At 30.5% G+C, this 25,280-nt stretch overlaps 2 protein-coding genes and 1 pseudogene across 2 annotated transcripts; 1 reads left to right on the forward strand and 2 right to left on the reverse strand.

Annotated features, from left to right (window-relative positions):
- Positions 1 to 8,240: 8,240 nt before the first annotated feature.
- On the reverse strand, positions 8,241 to 8,820 carry LOC125822051 (uncharacterized). Its single transcript, XM_049501426.1, has 3 exons — positions 8,726 to 8,820; positions 8,603 to 8,642; positions 8,241 to 8,513 (listed from the first exon to the last, which is right to left on the reverse strand). The coding sequence occupies exons 1-3, from the start codon at positions 8,818 to 8,820 to the stop codon at positions 8,241 to 8,243; spliced, it is 408 nt and encodes a 135-aa protein (XP_049357383.1).
- A 1,617-nt stretch (positions 8,821 to 10,437) lies between these two features.
- Positions 10,438 to 13,882, reverse strand: LOC125822052 (cysteine protease inhibitor 8-like). The gene is made up of 2 exons (XM_049501427.1): positions 13,832 to 13,882; positions 10,438 to 10,929 (listed from the first exon to the last, which is right to left on the reverse strand). Exons 1-2 carry the CDS (start codon positions 13,880 to 13,882, stop codon positions 10,438 to 10,440), a joined length of 543 nt encoding a protein of 180 aa, XP_049357384.1.
- An 81-nt stretch (positions 13,883 to 13,963) lies between these two features.
- On the forward strand, positions 13,964 to 14,789 carry LOC125822053 (uncharacterized; annotated as a pseudogene).
- Positions 14,790 to 25,280: the final 10,491 nt, after the last annotated feature.

Consider the following 25,280-nt stretch of genomic DNA (forward strand, 5'->3'; position numbering starts at 1 on the left):
CCACCATGATATCTATACCAAAACTAAAAATAGGTAAATATCAGTACAATACATCAAACAGCTCACAAGCTTCAGCAAACCAACAACATAGGCCAGCATGGCCATAACGTAGCTATAAACCCCACCCACTAGTCTGCAAGCCTCTAAGAGTAGTAAAGATTGGTGGGACAGGGCCCCAGCCTACCCATGAGAATATATACAACAAAAGTTAACAAACCTCCCAACTCTGGCAGCTCCGGAGGAAAGAGGCTGACCAACCGGATAAAAGTCAATCCTGCTGATAAGGAGGTCTACTCGGTCGTCTGTCAGGACCTGCATGCATGAATACAGCGCCCCAAGGCAATGGGCGTCAGTACAAAATAATGTACAGAGTATGAAAGGCAATAGACTATGATGAGGTATCCTGATATACTGGAATAATCTGATAAATAAATTAAGGATAAGATAATTATACTGACCTGCTTCTAAATCTAAATTTATCAAAAATAATAAAACAACAACCTAACCAAGCCCCCATAAGCTCGGTAGGTACAAACAGCACACAAGACCACCTACTCAGGCCCCCATAAGCCCGGAAGGTGCCAATCAGCCTGTATACCCCTATCGGTAGTCTCCTAGCCCCGCAGGCAGTCACATAGCCCTCTTAGGCATCAACATAGCTTATAGACATCTCATAGCCCTCTTAGGCATCAACATAGCTTATAGACATCTCATAGCCCTCTTAGGCAACATCATGGCCATGTAGGGAGTACATATCCTTCTTAGGCTTCAATATATATCCCTGTAGGCAACTCATAACCCTTCTAGGCATCAATATAGCCCCGTAGGCAACTCATAGCCCTTCTAGGCATCAATATAGCCCCGTAGGCAACTCATAGCCCTTTTAGGCATCCATACAGCCCTGTAGGCAGAACATAACCCTGCTAGGCATAGATCACATTCCTGCAGTTAACAACAATAGCCCAAAGGCAACAATAACAATCCAACAGCTAAAAGTGAGCAATTTAGTTATAGGCAACTTATACAATTAGCCTCTAAGTCATGTCCAACATACGAATGTTACTACTGAATAAGAATCCCGATAAGAGAGGATTATACGCACTAGAGCAACCAACAATCAACAATGATGGCTACAAGTATACAACGATAACATTTCAATTACATTGCTCCTAAGCTTTGAGGAACATGCCATAGGAAGAGAATAGCCTTAACATACCTTTTTCGCTAAATTCACGTCGCCTAAAGACTTTAACTCGTAACTCCCTCGATACTACAACAAGGTAGGACCGTAATCAACACATAAAATAAAAGATACCATGACAATACAATAAAAGATATGTGTTTCCGTCGCAAATTGCTATTTGGTGCTTATAAAAGCTAGAGTCGACGAAAGAAGGGTCTTACCTCGATCTTAGCTTCGTAATTCACCTCAAAACCTTTAAATATATTCAAACCCCTGCTGTCCCAACATTAAAATGTGATATGCTACGCAATCGATAAAACAAATTATACCACGATGATGAGCCCAACGCGTAGAACAACTTTCGTCAAGAACTTACGTCGAGAAAATCGATATTTTACTTGATCCTAAAAATGGGTTTCTATGTTTTCTCTGTATAATTAGCTTAAAAATGAAGAAAAAACGCGAAGAAGAAGATATATACACTTTCCACCGACCTAGGGCCCCACCTCACGCGCCTGCTTGCGCAGTCCCACGAAAATGCGAATATCTCTCTATTCTGAAGTCGTATGAATGAACGGTTTGATGCGTTGGAAACTAGACTCGTAGACCTTCGATTCAATAGTTTGTGGGCCCCATAACTCTTTATAGATTGGGAGAAAACCTCCAAGACATTTGACCCAAATTTCAGAGAAATCTTTAAGAAGGAAATTACGATAACTTCCGCCAACTTTTATTTTGCCACTTACCTAACTTGAGATGCAACACCTGAACACTTAAAATAGGACATACCACATCATTCTTAATTTATTACTCACCCTCCTTGTCTTTCCACGAATATACGAGTTAATTTAGACGTTTTGAAAAGTCGGGGTGTTACAATACATATTGGAATGAATACAATTTAGGAAAGGATATAAAATTCTGAAAAAAATACATTACGTTGTGAAAAAAATAAATGAATACAAATATCATTCTTCAAGAACCACATATTGACATACAATTTAGCATCCATATTGGAATGAATCTCGTATTGTACATAGCCTTTGCCTCAACTACAATAGCCGATTCAATCCAATGCCACAAAGTTCTATTGAAACAACTGCAGTAAGAATAACTTGGGGGAAACTTGTGGCACCTTTAATGAGGCCATTGAAATTGATCCCAGATCCATTAGTGCCAATACCATGAAGAGATTCTGACCACCATTCATATGCTAGTAATCACGTCTTGGAGGAATTTCTGAAATACTAAAATAAAATTAGAAAAAAATCAAAAAAAAATTGTTTAAACGACTAAAAATCTGAAATACATAGATATTAGATGAATATGTAAACGAACTTGAATAATAATAAAATAATTGAAAATTCACAATATGTACAATTCTAAATAAAACCATAGACGGTGATATTGAAAACAAATCAAAAGAAACCTAAATAACTAATCGATATTACCTTTACCAAATTCAAACTCTAGATTTTGTTTACCAACCGATTAATCCCTTGAACTAATCCATCGATTTTGTTGAAGAATCGAGCTTGAATACCTTGTGTTTCAATGTGAGCCAAAAACTTGAAGAAAGAGAATCTTAGAACGTGAAAATTGGGGGAAAATAAAAACTTTAATTGAGAAACGTGAAAGGTGGAAAACGTCTAAGATGTGGGAAGATATTAATGGATAGTTTTGTATTTGTTTTTTATTTTTAATCTGTTATTGGTTAGAATTTGATCCAATTATGGACTCTTTTGATTAATAAAAGGAAATATAAATAATAAAATGTGAATACAAATTATTTTTGAAAATATTGACATTCTGTCATTTTATATAAATATTTTAAAGTGTTGTTGTTTTGATTAAATATGTTAGGTATTATGACTATATAGCTAATTTTCCCTAATTTTAATCTTAAATATATTAGATAATTTAATCATTTTTTGAAGAAAAATAAATTTTTTTCCTCAAACAAGGATAAAAAGATCATTAATCAATTGTTGGAAAAAAAAAAAAACAAGCAAGTAGTATTGTATCTTGTAACGCCAGGATAAGAAACTGTCAAGAGGTTTCCAAAATATACCAATCACATTTTTTGAACTTCGATGAACTTTATGTGCTTTTTATTTTTTGGTGTTTTGCTAGTTAGAGGTTGAAGCTTTTGCATGCATAAACATGTGGCATCAATAAAGGTTCAAGAGTTATAAAAGTATGTGTTAATTTTATTTTATACTTAACATTTAAGTTAGAGATAATTACAGTTTGTTTGTATCGAGAATAAGTAGTTCAATTTGATAGTTCTTTTTTGGCATGACGTCAATCTTTTTTTGTTTTATTTCTCTCAAACAATACAAGGAGATAAATTGATAACGTGCAATATTAGTGTAAATGTGCAGTGTCAGTGTTAATGTAAAATTATTTATGTGTGTTGTATATAACTTTTTTGAAAAATAATTTATTTTATGTTATTAACTTAACTGTCCAATAGATAAATTAAAGCACACAATTTTTTTATTAGAAAAAATTCAAAATTGTCTAATTTGAACACTTTATTAAAGTTGAGGGAACAAAGCCTACTTCATTAATTATCTAAATGAAAAATTCCAACAAATTTAAGATATATTATGTATTAAATTTATAATTATTAGTATATATAATTTAAATCTTAAATATATTAGATAATTTAATCATTTTTTGAAGAAAATTAATTTTTTTGCCATTAATTAATTATCGGAAAGAAAACAGGCACGTAGTATTGTATCTTGTAACACCAAGATAAGAAACTGCCAAGTAGTCTCCAGAAAGAACCGACCACATTTTTTGCACTTGAATGAACTTTGCAATGTGAAAGTTTGCTTTTTATATTTTGATTGTTTTGCTAGTTAGAAGTTGAAGCTTATGCATGCATGTGGCATCAATGAAGGTTGAAGAGTTATAAAAATATGTGTTAATTTATTTTTATATTTAACATTTAAGTTAGAGATAATTATAATTTATTTATATTGAGAATAAATAGTTCAATTTGATAGTTCTCTTTTGCATTATGTCATCTTTTTTTTGGTTTTATTTCTCTCAAACAATCCAAGGAGATAAATTGATAATGTGCAATATTAGTGTTAATGTAGAATTATTTATTGTGTATTGTAAATAATAATGTTGTAAGTGTGACTATTGGAAAATACTTACAGGTAATTAATCAATTGTTAGGAAAGAAAATAAGCATGTAGTATTGTATCTTGTAACGTCAAGATAAGAAACTATCAAGAAGTCTCCAAAAAATATCGACCATATTTTTTGCACTTGAATGAACTTTACAAATGTGAAAGTTTTTTTATTTTTATTTTTTGGTGTTTTTCTAGTTAGAGGTTGAAGCTTTTGCATGCATAAACATGTGGCATCAATGTAATTTCAAGAGTTATAAAAATATGTATTAATCTTGTTTTATACTTAAAATTTAAGTTAGAGATAATTACAGTTTGTTTGTATTGAGAATAAGTACTTCAATTTGGTAGTGTTTTTTTTTGGCATAATGTCAATTTTTTTGGTTTTATTTCTCTCAAACATACAAGGAGATAAATTGATAATGCATAATGTTAGTGTTAATGTGCAATGTCAGTGTTAATGTAGAATTATTTGTGTGTTGTAAATTATGAAACTTTAATTGTGACTGTTGAAAAATTAATTATAGAAGGTTTTTTTTTTTTCACAATGAAATAGATAAATCTTTTTGAAGCATTAAGAACCCTAGCTATTTTCTTTCTCTTGGTCCTTTCAGTTTCATTCCCAATCAGCCTCAACATAGAACTTAGCTTCTGATTCTTTGACAGAATTAATATGGAATTAGCTAGTAACCTGATCCATTTTTAGTTACATGCTTCTGATTTAAATTATAGATTTTTTTTCCCTTGTGTTCTCGTTCTTTTAATTTGCTAAGTAGTTAAGCTAATCATATAAAATATATTCATCTTAATAATCAAGCAGTAAACCTTCAGACATTTTTTAATTTAGGTTAATGTAGACAATTTTTGTTATATTTTATGTTATTAACTTAACTATCCAATAAATAAATTAAAGAACACAATTTAAAAATAATAATAATTCAAAATAGTCTAATTCGAACACATTATTGAAGTTGGGGGAATAAAGCCTACTTCATCAATTATCTAAATGAAAAATCCCAACAAATTTAAGAGACATATTATTTATTAAATTTACAATTTTAGTATATATAATTTAAATCTTAAATATATTAGATAAATTAATCTTTTTTTGAAGAAATATAATTCACTTTTTTTTAAAAAAGATAAAAAGGTCATTAATCAATTGCCGGAAAGAAAACAAGCTTGTAGTATTATATCTTGTAACACCAAGAAGAGAAACAACAAAGAAGTCTCTAAAATATAACGATAACATTTTTTGCATCGGGATGAACTTTGCAATGTGAAAGTTTGCTTTTTATTTTTTGATGTTTTGCCAGCTAGAGGATGAAGCTTTTGCATGCATAAACATGTAGCATCAATGAAGGTTCAAGAGTTATAAAAGTATGTGTTAATTTTGTTTTATACTTAACATTTAAGTTGGAGACAATTACAATTTGTTTGTATTTTAACTATTTAAGTAGTTCAGTTTGGTGGTTTTTTTTTTTACTTGATGTCACTTTTGTTCTTTTATTTCTTTGAAATAGTACAAGCAGATAAACTAATAATGTACAATGTCAGCGCTAATGTAGAATTATTTATGTGTATTGTAAATAATAAAGTTGTAATTGTGACGGTTGGAAAATTACCTACAGAATTTATTTATTTTTACAATAAAATTACTTAACCAAGATATTCAGTGCACAAAAGTTAATTAAGCACTTCATTTAATTAGTTAACTACACAATTTTTTTCACGTTGGTGCAATAAAATTAATTATGCATCGCCTTTGAATAACTACATAATTTTTGACATTGTTAATGCACAAACGTTAATTAAACTTTTTTTAAAGAAAATAACTATACAATTCTTTTGGCACGGTAATATATCAAATAAAGGATCTTTTAAATTGTACATCACTCACGTACAGAAAAGAGAAAAATAAAATTGATAGAAAAATAATAAGATTATTTTGTGCAGTGGTCAAGTAAGTGCATATATATATATAGTGAGGGAAGCAACGTTAGTGTTTTTGGATTATATGCCTGCATGCATCACTCAGCACAAACACTACTAAAAAGCTGATTTTTATTTTCCCCTGATATTATAAATCTGATTTTACAAGAAACAATTATTAAGCATTAAATTTAATGAAGAGTTGTCTTAAGTATAGTATACTACTAAACAGTAAGATAATTTAGATAACTAGAATTAGTTGAGTTTGATTTCACAATAACTACAATAAAGCTAGTAACCTTATCAGTTGTTGCAATTGAACATCTTAACCTTTAATAAAATAATTTAATTGCACGCTTTTATTTAAATTTTAAAATTATTTTTGCTGGTATTCTCATTCTTCTGTTCAGTAGTTAAGTTTAGCACATAACATAGAGTCATTTTCTTTAATTATATATGTTTGTCTTAATAAGTCGTAAACTTCCAGACATTTTTTTCTTGAGGTTGATACATATAATTTATAAACAAGATAATATATTTTATGTTATTAACTTAACTATCCAATAGATAAATTAAAACACACACAATTTTTTTCTTCAAAATCTCGAAATTTAATTAGAATAATGCCTACTTCATCAATTATCTAAAATGGAAATCCCAACAAATTTAAGAGATGGATTATGTATTAAATTTACAATATTAGTATATATAATTTAATCTTAAATATATTTGATAATTTATTCATTAGAGGAAGAAAAATATTTTTTTTTAAATAAAAAGGATAAAAAGGCCATTAATCATTTGTTGGAAAGGAAAACTAGTCCGTAGTATTGTATCTTGTAACGCCAAGATGAGAAATGGTAAAGAAGTCTCTAAAAAATACCGATCACTTTTTTTTTGTACTTGGATGAACTTTACAATGTGAAACTTTGATTTTTTACTTTTTTGTTTTTTTTTTTAGTTTAGAGGTAGCTTATGCATGCATAAGCATGTGGCACCAATGAAGGTTCTAGAGTATGCATTAATTTTGTTTTATACTTAAACGTACAAGTTAGAGATAATTATAGTTTGTTTGTATTGAAAATAAATAGTTCAATTTGTTGGTTTTTTATTGACATGGCATTAGTCTTTTTGGTTTTATTTTTCTGAATTAGTATTAGTGTGCAATGTCAGTGCTACACTGATAGTGTGCAATGTCAGTGCTAATGTAAAATTAATTATGTGTGTTGTAAATAATGAAGTTGCAATTGTGATGGTTGGAAAACTAATTACAAAAGTTTTTTCTTTTCACAATGAAATTGACAAATCTTGTTGAAACATTAAGAACCCTAACTAATTTATTTTCCTAGGGTCGTTTCATTTTTCGCTCCCAAGCAGCCTCAACATAGAACTTAGCTTCCGATTTTTCGATAGAATTAACTTATGTCTCCCTCTTCTTCATTGATTTAGGGGGAAAAAAATTAAATTTCGAAGAAAAATCTATATATTAATTGTGCAAATAAAACTTAACCTTCTTCATTGATAATTTTAAGAAAAGGAAACTTATATGTTAATTGGGTAAATAACACATAATCAAGATATTCATCAGTGCCATGAAAATGATAATGTTTTACAATCTGGAGATCTGTGCGAAGATGCACACGAAAACCCTAAACAGATTGGTGGAGAAGAAACCATTCTGCACAATATTACATATTTTCAAATTGTCAAAAGTGGTGAAAATCCACTTGATTACATTTACAGAAGGTAATAAACAGAACAAAACACTTATATCAACCTCCTTACATTAAAAACAAAAAAAAAAACACTTACATAAGGCATATATACATAACAAATATATACAAGATTTTTTTTTTTAAAAAAAAAACTCCCTAGATTGCTAATTAATGTACAACTCTTCCTTTTTGTCTTCTTGTTTTACTAATAAAACTTTGGAAAACTTTATTCCTAATAGGACAGATTTTACAGTCAAACTTTCATACTGATGACTCAGATGAGAGTTTTGAGGAATCAAAGCCCTCAATTCTAGGTGGTGCTTGAGTATTTTGTCCAAGTAATTTTGGCCTTGCACATGAAACTGAAGTAGATGCACTGATTGTTGTTGATGATGATAAACTGTTGAATTGTTTTCCATAATTTACAAAGCGAACATCATGAATCAATGGATTCATCGGTCGGCTAGGCGGTGAACCATTAAAGAAAGGAGGAGATGCTGATGCTGATGCTGATAGCATTGCAGCTATAACATCCTGTAACATCACATAAGTACACAAACAATTAAACATAAATTATTTACACCATCAGTGCAATAATGTAACTTAAATCTTTCGATTAATACCTCTGCTGTGACTTTTGAATCCATGATCTCAGCTTGATTACTGTTAAACAAATGAAAATCAGAATGTTAACCATTTAACAATCTAGCTACAAAAAAAAATTGAAAAAGAGAAAGCAAAATCACCTGAAGGGACGCTGTATAACCCATTTAGAGTTGCGATTTTCTCGACGCTGTTCGGGAAAAACAGCTCGAGACGTAGGATTATTGCCGTAATTCATCGTCACAAATTTAACCGGCCGGAAACCTGTTCAATCGGCGGGGAGAACTGTGGTAGGAGCAGATGGGAAATGGAGAACTGAAGAAGGAAACATAAGAAATCTGACCCTATTAAATAATGGAAAAACCACTCCCTCCGTCGTTACTTTTCTTTTTAGTCCGCTTAAAAATAAGTCATTTTACTATAATTAAAAACAGTTTAATTTAAAAAAATTTCATTATTCTTAATGAAATGATTTATAACACAAATATCTAAAAATTGTTTAGATCAAAATTTTAAAAAATCTTTCTTTTTACTTAAATATTATGTCAAGTCAAATGGTGCCACATAAAATGAGACGAAAGATGTATTAGTAAGTAAATAAATATTAATTCATATCCATTTTTGGAATAACATTAATCCATTTGTTTTACTTATAAGTGAAGATTAGAGTTGATCTAACTTATTTAGAACTAAGATGTAGTTATTATTGTTTGAGAAAGTGTATTAGCTTTGTTTGGTATATATATATATATTTTTTTTTATTTTTTTTTTTATTTTTTTTTGTCGATGAATTAATTATAAACATTCTATTATGCATTGAGGTGTGCATTACTAATAACATGAATTTTCATGTTTTATTAATAATAAAAGAGTATCAAGTATCAGCACATACATTAAATTGATTAATGACATAACTATAAAGTAGAGTGTGGAGCTAGGGTGACTGTAAATATATGTAGGACTTCAATTTCTAATTTATCAGACCAAATAGTATATAAAGAAATAATATAAGCCTAATTAATATCATCATTACTAATATAATGTGTTAAGAGTTATTCTTATTCATTCTATCAAACAATTCCTCAGTTTCTTGTGTCAATAATGATTTTTATTAAGAAAAATGGAACACATAATTTGTTTATCATTCCGATTTAAATATCAAATGTGAGGTTTTTTTTTTTTTTTTTTTTGGATTTTCTATATTACATTCCTCTTCATGTGAATCTTGTATGAAATTTTTATTTTTTTTAAAAGCCAATTACAATTTTAAAGCGATAACAATTTAATGAGTACAACCCTACAGTTACCCATATATTTTTACTTCTCTACTTATGTGTTTGAGTAATTATTTTTCGGACCCGTGTTAATTTTTCATTATTCAATTTGATGATTAATTCAAATTACCAAAATTAGAATTCGCGAAGGAAGTGATTTCTTATGAACGGAAATTCCAATCACTTGTCAATTTGGCCTGAAATAAAGAATAGAAGAGAGTAGTACATCTGATTTCTGATTTTTTGGGGAAACAGAAGGTTGATTTCAGTGAGAAGTGGGAGGGCTTCGTAATGGGGAATCAGGTGAAATTTCAGAAGAAATATGGACGCCAGGCGTTGTGCTGTAGAGGCATTTAAACATATTCTACTTTCAATTTAAAGGTATAATTTCTTCATCTCGGTTTCTCATCTTTAATTTCATATATGGATAGAATTTGATGCAAACGGCAAGTGACTCAAGTATTTGTGTATATAAATTAACTTGGACACATATATTGATTTGGAAAATACCTTAACTTGTAAAAATTAGGTCTCTCCGTCTCATATTTCTCAATATTTAAGGTATTAGGTCCTGGAATTCCTTAGGTACCACCAGTTACAACGAACCTAGGTGGTGGATGCAGTGTTATGAAGTAATCACCAACTTTCCAAACAATTTCTTTAGCACATAGCTTAGAAGTTGGAGTAGATAACATTATACTAACGTCTTGGTTTTCATGACCTCCAAGTTGCATAGTAAAAAATGTCATGGGCGTGCTGTGATCAAATTCACCAGAACTGTTGTGCATGACTCTGTTTGGGCATTTGGTGTTCCCAAGATCAGCTAAGTATATGCTTCCACCTCCCGGGAGAACACTGAGAATCATGTGCATGTCCAGTGCGGGAGGGGGTACATCATCATCATTATTATGAGTAGTTGTGGGGAGGACAGTGGGATAGTTGGAAGTGAAAGTGGTTGATGATCGAGAAAAGGCAACTAAGGGAAACAAACAAAGGGTAGTTGAAAGCAAGAGGAAGCTCAAAATAAATAAAAGAAAGAAAACATAAACTAGACTCCTAAAAACCTGTCTCCACTGTGTCAGTTTAACACTCCAACTTACAAAATGATCATCTAGAAACCTCTAAATCTATGTGTCACATCGCGTCGGGTGTCCACAAGACACAATAGGGACTAGTTGGAGTGTTTAGTTGCAGTTGACACCAGTTGAGGTGCCTTGATATGCACTCTCAAAGTTGGAGTGTTTACTTGCCAGCTGAGGCCAAGTATGAATGTATGTTTATGTAGTATGGTTCTTGATCAATAACTGGAAACAACCTCTTTATGTTCTCAAGGTAAGGGTAAGGATACATATACACCACACTCCTCCCTAGACCCACTTGTGGGATTACACTTAGATTGATGTTGTTGTTGGTTCTTACTCAATAGACTGCAAATTTGTGTAATGTGTTACCTTTAGGGTGCGTTTGATATGGAGTTCTATGTCATGGAATGTTTTACCCTAAAAAATAATTTGTTTGAATAATTTTCTACTGTATGATTGAATATAGAGTCTGGTGATATATGGTAATTTTGCAAAGTGTATAAGATACGGCATGGGAATAGTGTTTCGACATAAATTTGAATATTGAAGGTTGATATAGAAAAAAACCATTAATTGAAGTAAGAGACGTGGAGTAAGATTTAGGATAGTTGTAAAGGAAAATTACTTCCGCCAATAAGTGAGTGAAGTCATTTCCACTCTTCTGGTGGAAAATCGTGTGCAGAGGGAATATTTTCCACACTTAAAGATAAGTAAACAAAAAGGAATTTTTGTTTGGAGGGAAGTGCTTTTAGCCATTTTAAACACACTGCCTCTTATAACCAGTTGGCAGATTTAACAAGTGTGCAGTTGGAGATTTTATGTATACAAATCTTAACTTATACGAAGACGATAGTACAAGCTTACAGTGGAAGGTACGTTCGCAAAGATGACGTACATAAAACTACATAAAACAATTTTAACCAAATAAATGCTTACTTTACAAGAATATACAAGCAACATACCTCATTTCACCCTTTCAGGAACGGAATGATGACGTACATAAATCTCCACCTTATGTTACGATAATATACGTACCAGATATCCTTTCACCTTTTCAGGAACCGAATGATGATTGATGAGCAGAATTAATATCTATCCGATCTTATGTAGATGGAAAAAGCCAATTTTGCTGACGGTCTTTTTGGTTTGTTAAATCCATAAATAAGTTTTTGCCTGGATTTTGGGAAAATGTGCCATTAATGTATTGACCACTAATTGACAGAAAAGGAAATGATCAGTCTTGAAATGCCCTTGAACTGCTAACAGTGGTCCAAAGTGAATTCACACTTTATGTACGTCATCTATGCGAATGTACCTTCTACTGTAAGCTTGTTATAGCTTTTGGAAGCATTGACAGTTGAGACTGCATATTCTACCCTGTCGTTTACTGTAATGGAGGAATGTGCCAACATGGGCGTGATACCCTACGTGGAAGTAACGTGTTTCTTACTTATCTTTTCTGCTTTTTTTAGTGATTTCTTCTTCCATCTATGCATCAGGTGCCACATGTTGGATTGAAGATGGCGGAGATAAAGCTTATGCTCTTATTTCCGTTTTTCTAATGTTGTTGGAAACGTGTTGATGCCTTATTTTCTAATTTTCCTTGCTAAACCGTCAATGTTGTTAGCTTGTTCTATACTTTGTAGTGTAGCAAGTTATGACTTCTTCCTACTTTTCCTTTTCAATATGAGCTCATAAAAATAAATAGAAACAAAAATAGATGGAGCTAATGCGAGAATTTCGTATTGGTTGAACAGTTTAAGTAAACTGAAATTCAGCATAGGAATGACAGGATTACATAAGAAGAATTGAATTGGGATTTAGTTTCCTTATTTAGCTATCAACATTCTATTTTGATTTTGAGACAGTTTCGTACTCATATGGGAAGGTAAAATGCTTGGTTCATAAGATTATAAGCTCCAAAATTTATTACATATTATCATTAATAGTGAGAAGGTTTGCAGGTTGCAAAAGCATTTAAAGTCTCAGACAAGTTATCTTTTTGTAACAATGGCTGATAAAGGGGCTTCGAGCCTTCGACCTTGTCTTAAACCCGAGGACCGCTGTTAGCTTTTGTCTTCTGCTGAATTTGTGTAGTCTGATGCTACTTTTGGAACCCTTCTGTAAATGTGAAGCACCATCTTAGTACTGTTCATTTATGAAATTCTTAAGGCTTACAGATCAAAAGAAGTAGTAGCAAATTCTGACCAACAAATACTTGTGGCAGAGCTGTATGAAACTAACAAGCTAATTTATATTAAAAATTTCTTAGAATATTAGTGAAGTGTGTCCTCTTCATTATATACCAAACAATCACTCCCACAGCTCATTTTCTTAGTCCTACTTTGACGGGGACAGAGTATAACAAATTTTGACCAACAAATACTTGTGGCAGAGCTGTATGAAACTAACAAGCTAATTTATATTAACAATTTCTTAGAATATTAGTGAAGTGTGTCCTCTTCATTATATACCAAACAATCACTCCCACAGCTCATTTTCTTAGTCCTACTTTGACGGGGACAGAGTATAAGGGTATAGTCAAAACTGTATTATTGTCAAGAAAAATTTGTTCCGAATCGGATCGGATATTAAGGTACCTGTTATCAACTTTTAGGTTTTATAATCTAATGTTACTAGTAAAGCATATAACATTAAAATGAACAAAAAGTGATAGGGAGAAGCTTTCTGTCCATTTACAGTAAGTAGAGAGTATCGGGGGTTAACCTACAAGTGAAATAAAATGATCTTTCTTTTGGGAAGGAGACTTGTATGAATGGCAAAATGAGGGCCAGTTAATGTTGGTCATCTGAGTGACCTAATTAAGTAATGTCCGTGAGCTGTGAAGCATAGGGTATGACTGACCTTATTTGATCCTCCTGGTTGTTATTACCCTCATTGAATCTTTATCTGTCGACTGCAGAGTGCTATATCCATGTTTCATGCTGGAAAAATCTGCGTCCTATATTAGATAAAAATGTAAAATATTATCTACTGTAAAGCAAGTTGCTAGTTCTCCGTGTAAATGTTGGTATTCTGACTAGCATCAAGCCCAAAATGTCGAACATGATGACTTGGTATTGAATGTCATTGCATTTTCTTATTCTTCTTGACACTCTACTGGAGAAAAAATTGATAGATAATAGTTGGTTGCAGAAAAGCCAAAGTTCTGTAATCTACCAAGCTTCCTATTTGGGGAATCCATGGGTGGAGCAATAGCTTTGAAGGTGCACCAGAAGCAACCTGATGCTTGGAACGGTACTGTTCTTGTTGCATCTCTGTGCAAAGTATACCTCTGGAAATGCTTCTCAATTCTTACTGATGCCTCTGATTTTGATAGAGTGATGAGTGGTTTGTCATATGGATTGCAGATAGCATAGTTCCACCATGGTTAGTTACACAAATTTTAATTGGCGTCGCAAAGTTTCTTCCAACAAAGAAGCTACATAGTTCGAACACAGGATTTAGGAGAGTCGGCAGTCAGAGATGCAAAGAAGAAAGAATATGTACGTATCTCTTTGTTTTTTATAATAAATCAGCTCGGAAAAGTAATAGGTTTTAGGAGATCAGGAAAGTGATGGTTACAGAATAGTAGAGGCTAATAGTGCTTGTGTCAAGAATGCTTTCGTTACCTATCTCAATTGCATTAAGTGATGTTGAATAGTTTCTAGTAGGACAACCTTGAGTGGTTGAGCATCATAATTAGATACGCAGATACACCCTGCCCAATTTCTCATATAAGCGGTAACCTATTTCTTCGGTGTGCAGGCTGCCTATAATGTATAACATAAGCCCTGTTCACTGACCGCTCTGGAGTTACTGAATGCTACAAAAGAGATAGAGGGACTACTAAAAAAGGTGTGTACGTGTTTCAATTTTTTTTTTAATTCGTGTAAAACTTCATCACCGTGTTAACTGTTTAAAGTTTGATATGTGAATATTTACCCGAACCCTTCGGGGTGGCCCAGTGGTTTGGGCTTGGAACTTCCATACTGGAGGTCTCAAGTTCAAAATCCCTTGCTAGCGAAAGCAAGGGGTTTGCCTTCTGGGTTGAGCTCGTTGCACTGAACTTGCCTAGTGTGGGTTACCTGTCCTGTGTGGTTTGCGAACTATTGCATAGAACCATGTGTGCACCCAAAGGCTAACGGCTGTGGGTTTCCCTTGTCATAAAAAAAAGGGTTGATATGTCAGCATTCCCTTGTCGTAGAAATGCTAACATGAAGATAAATATGTATGTGTTCATGCATTATTAGAAAGATTAGAAATTATTACATTTGACATGGTTGCAAGTAGCATATATAGAGAAGTTGTGACCATGTCTTAGACCACCAAATGCACCCTCTTTAGATATGATAATATAATGATTGAAGGTGATTAAGTGGAGGTAGACTTAAAATCACTTCGAGGGAAGCACCATGGGGTTTATATTTTATAATAACCCAATGAAAATAAAAAGATCTATATACCAACTAGTTGAATAAAATTAGTTTCTGCATAACAACAAGTCTCCACATGACAAGAGGGACCATCAAGGTACATCAAAAGTGTAGATACATGTTTCTATCACTATATAAAATGAGTTCTTAAGATACGTTTACCAAAACAAGAGGGATAGTATTGACATCTTCAAATCGTGTTTGCATCTGGACCTCCACATTTGCCAGCTGATGCTTACAGAGAGCTTGTTCTTTCGAAAAGGAAAAAAAGGTCATTTTAGTTTACCAGATCAGAAAATAGCACATAGTATTTAAACATGTAACCCTAAGAGTATAAAAAGGCCTTTTTTTACATTGTTGGTGCACAAAAGTTAATTAAGCACTGTTTTTAGATAATTGTATAATTTTTTCGATATGGTTGGTGTGCACAAAAGTTCATTATGCACCATTTTAAAATAATTATACAAATTTTTTGACACTATTAATGCACAAAAGTTTATTAAACACAAATTTTCAATAGCTACATAATTTTTTTTGACACGATTGTTGCACAAAACTTAATTAAACACTGCTTTTAAATAGCTACATTATTTTTTTTGACATGATTGTTGCACAAAAGTTAATTAAACACTAATTTTAAATAGCTAATTTAGAGGTTAAATTCCTACATGCTCAATAAATGTGTCTTGAATGAAAGTTTTAGAGTACTAAAAGTGTGTCAGTTTTGTTTTATACTTACCATACAAGTTAAGAGATTATTACAATTTATTTATATTTGAGGATGAAGTTGAAAGTAGTTCAGTTTTGTGGTTCTCTATTAACATTACGTCAATCTTTTTTATTTTATTTTAGAGAGTAGAAGAAAAAAGGGAGAAAACAAAGCAAAGGAAAAAAAAGAAAAGATTGTTTTGTGCTTCAATTCATGAGGGGTGAAGTGAGTGTATAAATAGTGAGGGAAGCAACTTAGTATTTTTGGATTATATGCCTGCATGCATGACTCAACACATAATCACACACTATTAACAAGGTGGTGTTTTTCCCATTGTATTACAAAATAGTTCAATTATTTTTTCAAACAGGTCAGTAATTTGCTTGAAGGGAAACCAACACATGGTAATTGGTATTGAATCTTGTAACGCCAAGATGATAAAATGAAAACAAAAAATACCAACCACTTTTTCACCTAGATTAATTTTACAATGTGAAAGTTTGCTTTTTATTTTTTGGTGTTTTGCTAATTTAGAGGTTAAAGATTCTGCACGCACAATACACCTGAAAATTTCAATTAACTTCTTTTCATCTTCAGGAAAAAAGTCAAAAAACATAAAATTAAAATTCATACTAGCATTTTCGTAATTAGTATCCCCTAGTTCGCCCAAATCGTTTATAAATCCGAGTTCTTCGTAATTCTTTATATCCAATAGCGAAATTTCCAACTGAAGTACTTTTTTCCAATTTTCTCTTCATTTCCTCCTCAACATTTTCAATCTCTACTTTCACCTTTTAAATAACTATATAATTTTTTACACGATTGTTGCACAAAAGTTAATTAAAACTGCTTTTAAATAGCTACATTATTTTTTTGACACATTTATTGCACAAAAGTTAATTCAATACTGCTTTTAAATAGCTAATTTAGAGGTTAAAAGCCTACATGCTCAATAAATGTGACTTGAATGAAGGTTTTAGAGTACTGAAAGTGTTTGTCAGTTTTGTTTTATACTTAACATACAAGTTAAGATATTATTATAGTTTGTTTATATTTGAGGATGAAGTTGAAAGTAGTTCAGTTATGTGGCTCTCTATTAACATTACGTCAATCTTTTTTATTTTATTTTATAGAAAGTAGAAGAAAAAAAGGGAGAAAAGAAAAGATTGTTTTGTGCTTCAATTGAGTGGTGAAGTGAGTGTATAAATAGTGAGGGAAGCAACTTAGTATTTTTGGATTATATGCCTGCATGCGACTCAGCACATAATCACACACAATTAACATGGTGGTTTTTTTTTCCACTGTATTAAAAATAGTTAAATTTTTTTTTCAAATAGGTCATTAAATTTGCTTGAAGGGAAACCAACACATGGTAATTGGTATTGAATCTTGTAACGCCAAGATGATAAAGTACAAACAAAAAATACCAGCCATTTTTTCACTTAAATTAACTTTACAATGTGAAAGTTTGCTTATTATTTTTTGGTGTTTTGCTAATTTAGAGGTTAAAGATTTTGCACGCACAATACAACTGAAAGAGTGATTTCAATTAACTTCTTTTCATCTTCAGGAAATAAAAGTCAAAAAACATAGAATTAAAATTCATACCAGTATTTTCATAACTAGTATCCCCTAGTTCGTCAAATCGTTTATAAATTTGAGTTCCTCGTAATTCTTTATATCCAATAGTGGAATTTCCTCTTTCGAGTTTCCAACTGAAGTACTTTTTTCCAATCATCCTCGACATTTTCAATCTTTGCTTTCTTCTTTTAAATAACTATATAATTTTTGACACAATTTTTGCACAAAAGTTAATTAAACACTGCTTTCGAATAGATACATTATTTTTTCGACACAATTATTGCATAAAAGTTAATTTTAATAATGCTTTGAAATAACTAATTTAGAGATTAAAAGCCTATTCAATAAATGTGTCTTGAATGAAGGTTTTAGAGTACTAAAAGTGTGTCAGTTTTGTTTTATACTTAACATACAAGTTAAGAGATTATTACAATTTGTTTATATTTGAGGATGAAGTTGAAAGTAGTTTAGTTTTGTGGTTCTCTATTAACAATTCGTCAATTTTTTTATTTTATTTTATATAGAGTAGAAAAAAAAAGGGAGAAAACAAAGCAAAGGAAAAAAAAAGATTGTTTTCTGCTTCAATTGAGTGGTGGAGTGAGTGCATAAATAGTAGAGAAAGCAACTTAGTATTTTAGAATTATATGCATGCATGCCTGACTTAGCACATAATTACACACGATTAACATGGTGGTTTTTTCTCACTTTATTAAAAATAGTTAAAAAAAATAAATCAAATAGGTCATTAAATTTGCTTGAAGGGAAACCAACACATGGTAATTGTTATTGAATCTTGTAGCGCCAACATGATAAAATGCAAACAAAAAATACCAACCACTGTTTTTTCACCTAGATTAACTTTACAATGTGAAAGTTTCCTTTTTATTTTTTTGGTGTTTTTGCTAATTTAGAGGTTAATGATTCTGCACGCACAATACATTTGAAAGAGCGATTTCAATTAACTTATCTTCATCTTCAGGAAAAAGATAAAAAACATAAAATTAAAATTCATACCAACATTTTCATAACTAGTATCCCCTAGTTCGCCCAAATCGATTATAAATCTGAATACCTCCTAATTCTTTATACACAATAGCTAAATTTCCTCTTTCGAGTTTCCAACTGAAGTACTTTTTTTCAATTTTCTCTTCATTTCCTCCTCAACTTTTTCAATCTCTACTTTCACCTTTTAAATAACTATATAATTTTTTACACGATTGTTGCACAAAAGTTAATTAAAATTGCTTTTAAATAGCTACATTATTTTTTTGACACAATTATTGCACAAAAGTTAATTTAATACCGCTTTTAAATAGCTAATTTAGAGGTTAAAAGCCTACATGCTCAATAAATGTGACTTGAATGAATGTTTTAGAGTACTGAAAGTGTGTGTCAGTTTTGTTTTATACTTAACATACATGTTAAGATATTATTACAGTTTGCTTATATTTGAGGATGAAGTTGAAAGTAGTTCAGTTATGTGGTTCCTTATTAACATTACGTCAATCTTTTTATTTTTATTTTATAGAAGGTAGAAGAATAAAAGGGAGAAAACAAAGCAAAGAAAGAAAAAGAAAAGATTGTTTTGTGCTTCAATTGAGTGGTGTAGTGAGTGTATAAATAGTGAGGGAAGCAACTTAGTATTTTTGGATTAGATGCCTGCATGCATGACTCAGCACATAATCACACACAATTAACAAGGTGGTTTTTTTCCCAATATATTAAAAATAGTTTAAAAAAAAAACTCAAACAGGTCATTAAATTTGCTTGAAGGGAAACCAACACATGGTAATTGGTGTTGAATCTTGTAATGCCAAGATGATAAAATACAAACAAAAAATACCAACCACTTTTTCACTTAGATTAACTTTACAATGTGAAAGTTTGCTTTTTATTTTTTGGTGTTTTGTTAATTTAGAAGTTAGAGATTCTGCACGCACAATACAACTGACAGAATAATTTCTATTAACTTCTCTTCATCTTCAGGAAAAAAAGTCAAATAACATAGAATTAAAATTCATACTTGTATTTTCATAACTAATATCCCCTAGTTCGTCAAATCGTTTATAAATTCAAGTTCCTCGTAATTCTTTATATTCCAATAGCAAAATTTCCTCTTTCGAGTTTCCAACTGAAGTTCTTTTTTCCTATCCTCGACATTTTCAATCTATACTTTCATCTTTTAAATAACTATATAATTTTTGACACAAATTTTGCACAAAAGTTAATTAAACGCTGCTTTCAAATAGCTACATTATTTTTTTTGACACAATTATTGCACAAAAGTTAATTTTAATAATGCTTTTAAATAGCTAATTTAGAGGTTAAAAGCTTACATGTTCGATATATGTGTCTTGAATGAAGGTTTTAGAGTACTAAAAGTGTGTGTCAGTTTTGTTTTATACTACACATACAAGTTAAGAGATTATTACAATTTGTTTATATTTGAGGATAAAGTTGAAAGTAGTTCAGTTTTGTGGTTCTCTATTAACAATTCGTCAATATTTTTATTTTATTTTATAGAGAGTAGAAAAAAAAAAAGAGAAAACAAAGCAAAGGAGAAAAAAAGATTGTTTTGTGCTTCAATTGAGTGATGAAGTGAGAATATAAATAGTGAGGAAAGCAACTTAGTATTTTTGAATTATATGCATACATGCCTGACTTAGCACATAATTACACACTATTAACATGGTGGTTTTTTTCCCACTTTATTAAAAATAATTAATAAAAATAATCAAATAGGTCATTAAATTTGCTTGAAGGGAAACCAACACATGGTAATTGTTATTGAATCTTGTAGCGCCAACATGATAAAATGCAAACAAAAAATACCAACCACTGTTTTTTCACCTGGATTAACTTTACAATGTGAAAGTATGCTTTTTATTTTTTGGTGTTTTGCTAATTTAGAGGTTAATGATTCTGCACGCACAATACACTTGAAAGAGTGATTTCAATTAACTTATCTTCATCTTCATGAAAAAAGGTCAAAAATATAAAATTAAAATTCATACCAGCATTTTCATAACTAGTATCCCCAAGTTCGCCCAAATCGATTATAAATCTGAATTTCTCATATTTCTTTATACACAATAGCAAAATTTCCTCTTTCGAGTTTCCAACTGAAGTACTTTGTTTCAATTTTCTCTTCATTTCCTCCTCAACATTTTCAATCTCTACTTTCACCTTTTAAATAACTATATAATTTTTGACACGATTGTTGCACAAAAGTTAATTAAAACTACTTTTAAATAGCTATATTATTTTTTTGACACAATTATTGCACTAAAGTTAATTTAATACTGCTTTTAAATAGCTAATTTAGAGGTTAAAAGCCTACATGCTCAATAAATGTGTCTTGAATGAAGGTTTTAGAGTACTGAAAGTGTGTGTCAGTTTTGTTTTATACTTGACATACAAGTTAAGATATTATTATAGTTTGTTTATATTTGAGGATGAAGTTGAAAGTAGTTCAGTTATGTGGTTCTCTATTAACATTACGTCAATCTTTTTTTTTTTTTTTTATAGAAAGTAGATGAAAAAAAGGGATAAAACAAAGCAAAGAAAGAAAAAGAAAATGTTTTGTGCTTCAATTGAGTGGTAAAGTGAGTGTATAAATAGTGAGGAAAGCAACTTAGTATTTTTGGATTATATGTCTGCATGCATGACTCCGCACATAATCACACACTATTAACAAGGTGGTTTTTTTTCCACTATATTAAAAATAGTTCAATTTTTTTTTTAAACAGGTCATTAAATTTGCTTGACAGGAAACCAACACATGGTAGTTTGTATTGAATTTTGTAAGGCCAAGATGATAAATTACAAACAAAAAATACCTACCACTTTTTCACTTAGATAAACTTTACAATGTGAAAGTTTACTTTTTTATTTTTTGGTGTTTTGCTAATCTAGAGGTTAAAGATTTTGCACGCACAATACAACTGAAAGAGTTATTTTCTCTACATCTTCAGGAAACAAAGTCAAAAAAACATAAAATTAAAATTCATACCAGTATTTTCATAACTAGTATCCCCTAGTTCGTCAAATCGTTTATAAATTTGAGTTCCTCGTAATTCTTTATATCCAATAGCGGAATTTCCTCTTTCTAGTTTCCAACTGAAGTACTTTTTTCCAATTTTCTCATTTCCTCCTCGATATTTTCAATCTCTACTTTCATCTTTTAAATAACTATATAATTTTTGACACAATTTTTGCACAAAATTAATTAAACACTGCTTTCAAATAGCTACATTCTTTTTTTAACATAATTATTGCTCAAAAGTTAATTTTAATACTGCTTTTAAATAGCTAATTTAGAGGTTAAAAGCCTACATGTTCGATAAATGTGTCTTGAATGAAGGTTTTAGAGTACTAAAAGTGTGTGTCAGTTTTGTTTTATACTTAACATACAAGTTAAGAGATTATTACAGTTTGTTTATATTTGATGATGAAGTTGAAAGTAGTTTAGGTTTGTGGTTCTCTATTAACATTACGTCAATCTTTTTTCTTTTTTTTTATCGGGATTAGAAGAAAAAAAGGGAGAAAAAGAAAAGAGTGTTTTGTGCTTCAATTGAGTGGTGAAGTGAGTGAATATATAGTGAGGGAAGCAATAGTATTTTTGGATTATATGCCTGCATGCATGACTCATTACATAATCACACTATATTAACAAGGTGATTTCTTTTTCACTGTATAAATAATAGTTTAATTTTTTTTCAAACATGTCATTCAATTTGCTTGAAGGGAAACCAACAAATGGAAATTGATATTGATCTTGTAACGCCAACATGATAAAATGCAAATAAAAAATATCAATCACTTTTTTTCACTTGGATTAACTTTACAATGTGAAAGTTTGCTTTTTATTTTTTGGTGTTTTGCTAATTTAGAGGTTAACGATTCTGCACGCACAATACACTTGGTTTCAATTAACTTCTCTTCATCTTTAGGAAAAAAGTCAAAAAACATAAAATTGAAATTCATACCAACTTTTTCTTAACTAGTATCCCCTAGTTCGCCCAAATCGTTTATAAATCCGAGTTCCATGTAATTCTTTATATCCAATAGCGGAATTTCCTCACTCAAATTTCCAATTAAAATACGTTATTTCAATTTTCTCTTCATTTCCTCCTCAACATTTTCAATCTCTACTTACCTTTTAAATAACTATATTATTTTTGACACGATTGTTGCACAAAAGTTAATTAAACACTACTTTTAAATAGCTGCATCATTTTTTTGACACAATTATTGCACAAAAGTTAATTTTATATTGCTTTTAAATAGCTAATTTAGAGGTTAAAAGCCTACTAGCTCGATAAATGTGTCTTGAATGAAGGTTTTAATGTACTAAAAATTTGTGTCAATTTTATTTTATACTTAACATACAAGTTAAAGAGATTATTACAGTTTGTTTATAGTTGAGGATGAAGTTGAAAGTAGTTCAATTTTGTGGTTCTCTATTAAAATTTTGTCAATCTTTTTTATTTTATTTTATAGAGAGTAGAAGAAAAAAAACTGAGAAAACAAAGCAAAAGAAGAAAAAGAAAAGATTGTTTTGTGCTTCAATTGAGTGGTAAGGTGAGTGAATAAATAGTGAAGGAAGAAAGTTAGTATTTTTTTATTATATGCCTCCATGCATGACTCAACACATAATCACACACTGTTAAAAAGCTTATTTTTTCCCAACTATATTTAAAATAGTTCAATTTTTTTTCAAACAGGTCATTAAATTTGCTTGAAGGGAAACCAACACATGGTTATTGGTATTGAATCTTGTAACGCCAAGATGATAAAAAGCAAACAAAAAATACCAATCATTTTTTTTTCCCTATATAAACTTTACAATGTGAAAGTATGCTTTTTATTTTTTGGTGTTTTGCTAATTTAGAGGTTAAAGATTTTGCACGCACAATACACCTGAAAGAATGATTTCAATTAACTTCTCTTCATATTCAGGAGAAAAGTCAAAAAACATAAAATTAAAATTCAAACCATCATTTTCATAACTAGTTTCCCCTAGTTCGCCCAAATCGTTTATAAATTCGAGTTCCTCGTAATTCTTTATAACCAATAGCGGAATCTCCTTTTTCGAGTTTTCAACTAAAGTACTTTTTTTAAAATTTTCTCTTCATTTCCTCCTTAACATTTTCAATCTCTACTTTCACCTTTTAAATAAATATATAATTTTTTACACAATTGTTGCACAAAAGTTGATTAAACACTGCTTTTAAATAGCTACATTATTTTTTGACACAAGTATTTCACAAAAGTTAATTTAATACTGCTTTTAAATAGCTAATTTAGAGGTTAAAATCCTACATGCTCAATAAATGTGTCTTGAATGAAGGTTTTAGAGTACTAAAAGTGTGTGTCAGTTTTGTTTTATACTTAATATACAAGTACAGATTATTATAGTTTATTTATATTTGAGTATGAAGTTTAAAGTAGTTCAGTTTTGTGGTTCTTTATTAACATTACGTCAATCTTTTTTTTTTTATAGAGAGTAGAAGAAAAAAAGGGAGAAAACAAAGCAAATGAAGAAAAATAAAAGATTGTTTTGTGCTTCAATTAAGTGGTGAAGTGAGTGTATAAATAGTGAGGGAAGCAACTTAGTATTTTTGGATTATATTCATGCATACATGACTCAGCACATAATCACCACTTTTTCACCCGGGATCAACTTTATAATGTGAAAGTTTGCTTTTTAATTTTTGGTATTTTGCTAATTCAGAGGTTAAATATTTTGCACGCAGAATACACCTGAAAGAATTATTTTAATGAACTTATCTTCATCATCAGGAAAAAAGTCAAAAAACATAAAATTAAAATTCATACCAGCATTTTCATAAGTAATATCCCCTAGTTCGTCCAAATCGTTTATAAATCTGAGTTCCTCATAATTCTTTATATTCAAAAGCGGAATTTCCTCTTTCAAGTTTACAACTGAAGTACTTTTTTTTCAATTTTCTCTTCATTTCCTCCTCAACATATTCAATCTCTATTTTCATCTTTTAAATAACTATATAATTTTTTATATGATTGTTGCACAAAAGTTAATTAAACACTGCTTTTAATTACCTACATTATTTTTTTGGCACAATTATTGCACAAAAGTTGATTTAATACAGTTTTTAAATAGATAATTTAGAGGTTAAAAGCTTACATGCTGAAAAACTGTGTCTTGAATGAAGGTTTTAGAATACTAAAAGTGTGTCAGTTTTGTTTTATACTTAACGTATAAGTTAAGAGATTATTACAGTTTGTTTATATTTGAGGATGAAGTTGAAAGTAGTTCAATTTTGTGGTTCTCTATTAACATTACATCAATCGTTTTTATTTTATTTTTTAGAGAGAAGAAAAAAAGGGAGAAAACATAGCAAAGGAAGAAAAAGAAAATATTGTTTTGTGCTTCAATTGAGTGGTGAAGTGAGTGAATAAATAGTAAGGGAGCAACTTAGTATTTTTGGATTATATGCCTGCATGCATGACTCAGCACATAATCACACACTATTAACAAGGTGATTTTTTTCCCACTGTATTAAAAATAGTTTTGTTTTTTTTCAAACCGGTCATTTAATTTGCTTGAAGGAAACCAACACCTGGAAATTGAT

The sequence above is a fragment of the Solanum verrucosum genome, unplaced genomic scaffold (assembly GCF_900185275.1).
Source record: "Solanum verrucosum unplaced genomic scaffold, falcon-dt-bn FXZP01000103.1, whole genome shotgun sequence".
NCBI classification, from domain to species: Eukaryota; Viridiplantae; Streptophyta; class Magnoliopsida; order Solanales; family Solanaceae; genus Solanum; species Solanum verrucosum.

Coding starts and splice junctions, on each gene's coding strand:
- LOC125822051 (XM_049501426.1), bottom strand. CDS start 8,820: ATGAATTACGGCAATAATCCTACGTCTCGAGCTGTTTTTCCCGAACAG. Junction 8,643..8,725: donor GTTATACAGCGTCCCTTCAG/GTGATTTTGCTT, acceptor TTTGTTTAACAG/TAATCAAGCTGAGATCATGG. Junction 8,514..8,602: donor ATTCAAAAGTCACAGCAGAG/GTATTAATCGAA, acceptor GTGATGTTACAG/GATGTTATAGCTGCAATGCT.
- LOC125822052 (XM_049501427.1), bottom strand. CDS start 13,882: ATGAAACATGGATATAGCACTCTGCAGTCGACAGATAAAGATTCAATG. Junction 10,930..13,831: donor CAGATAAAGATTCAATGAGG/GTAATAACAACC, acceptor AAACTGACACAG/TGGAGACAGGTTTTTAGGAG.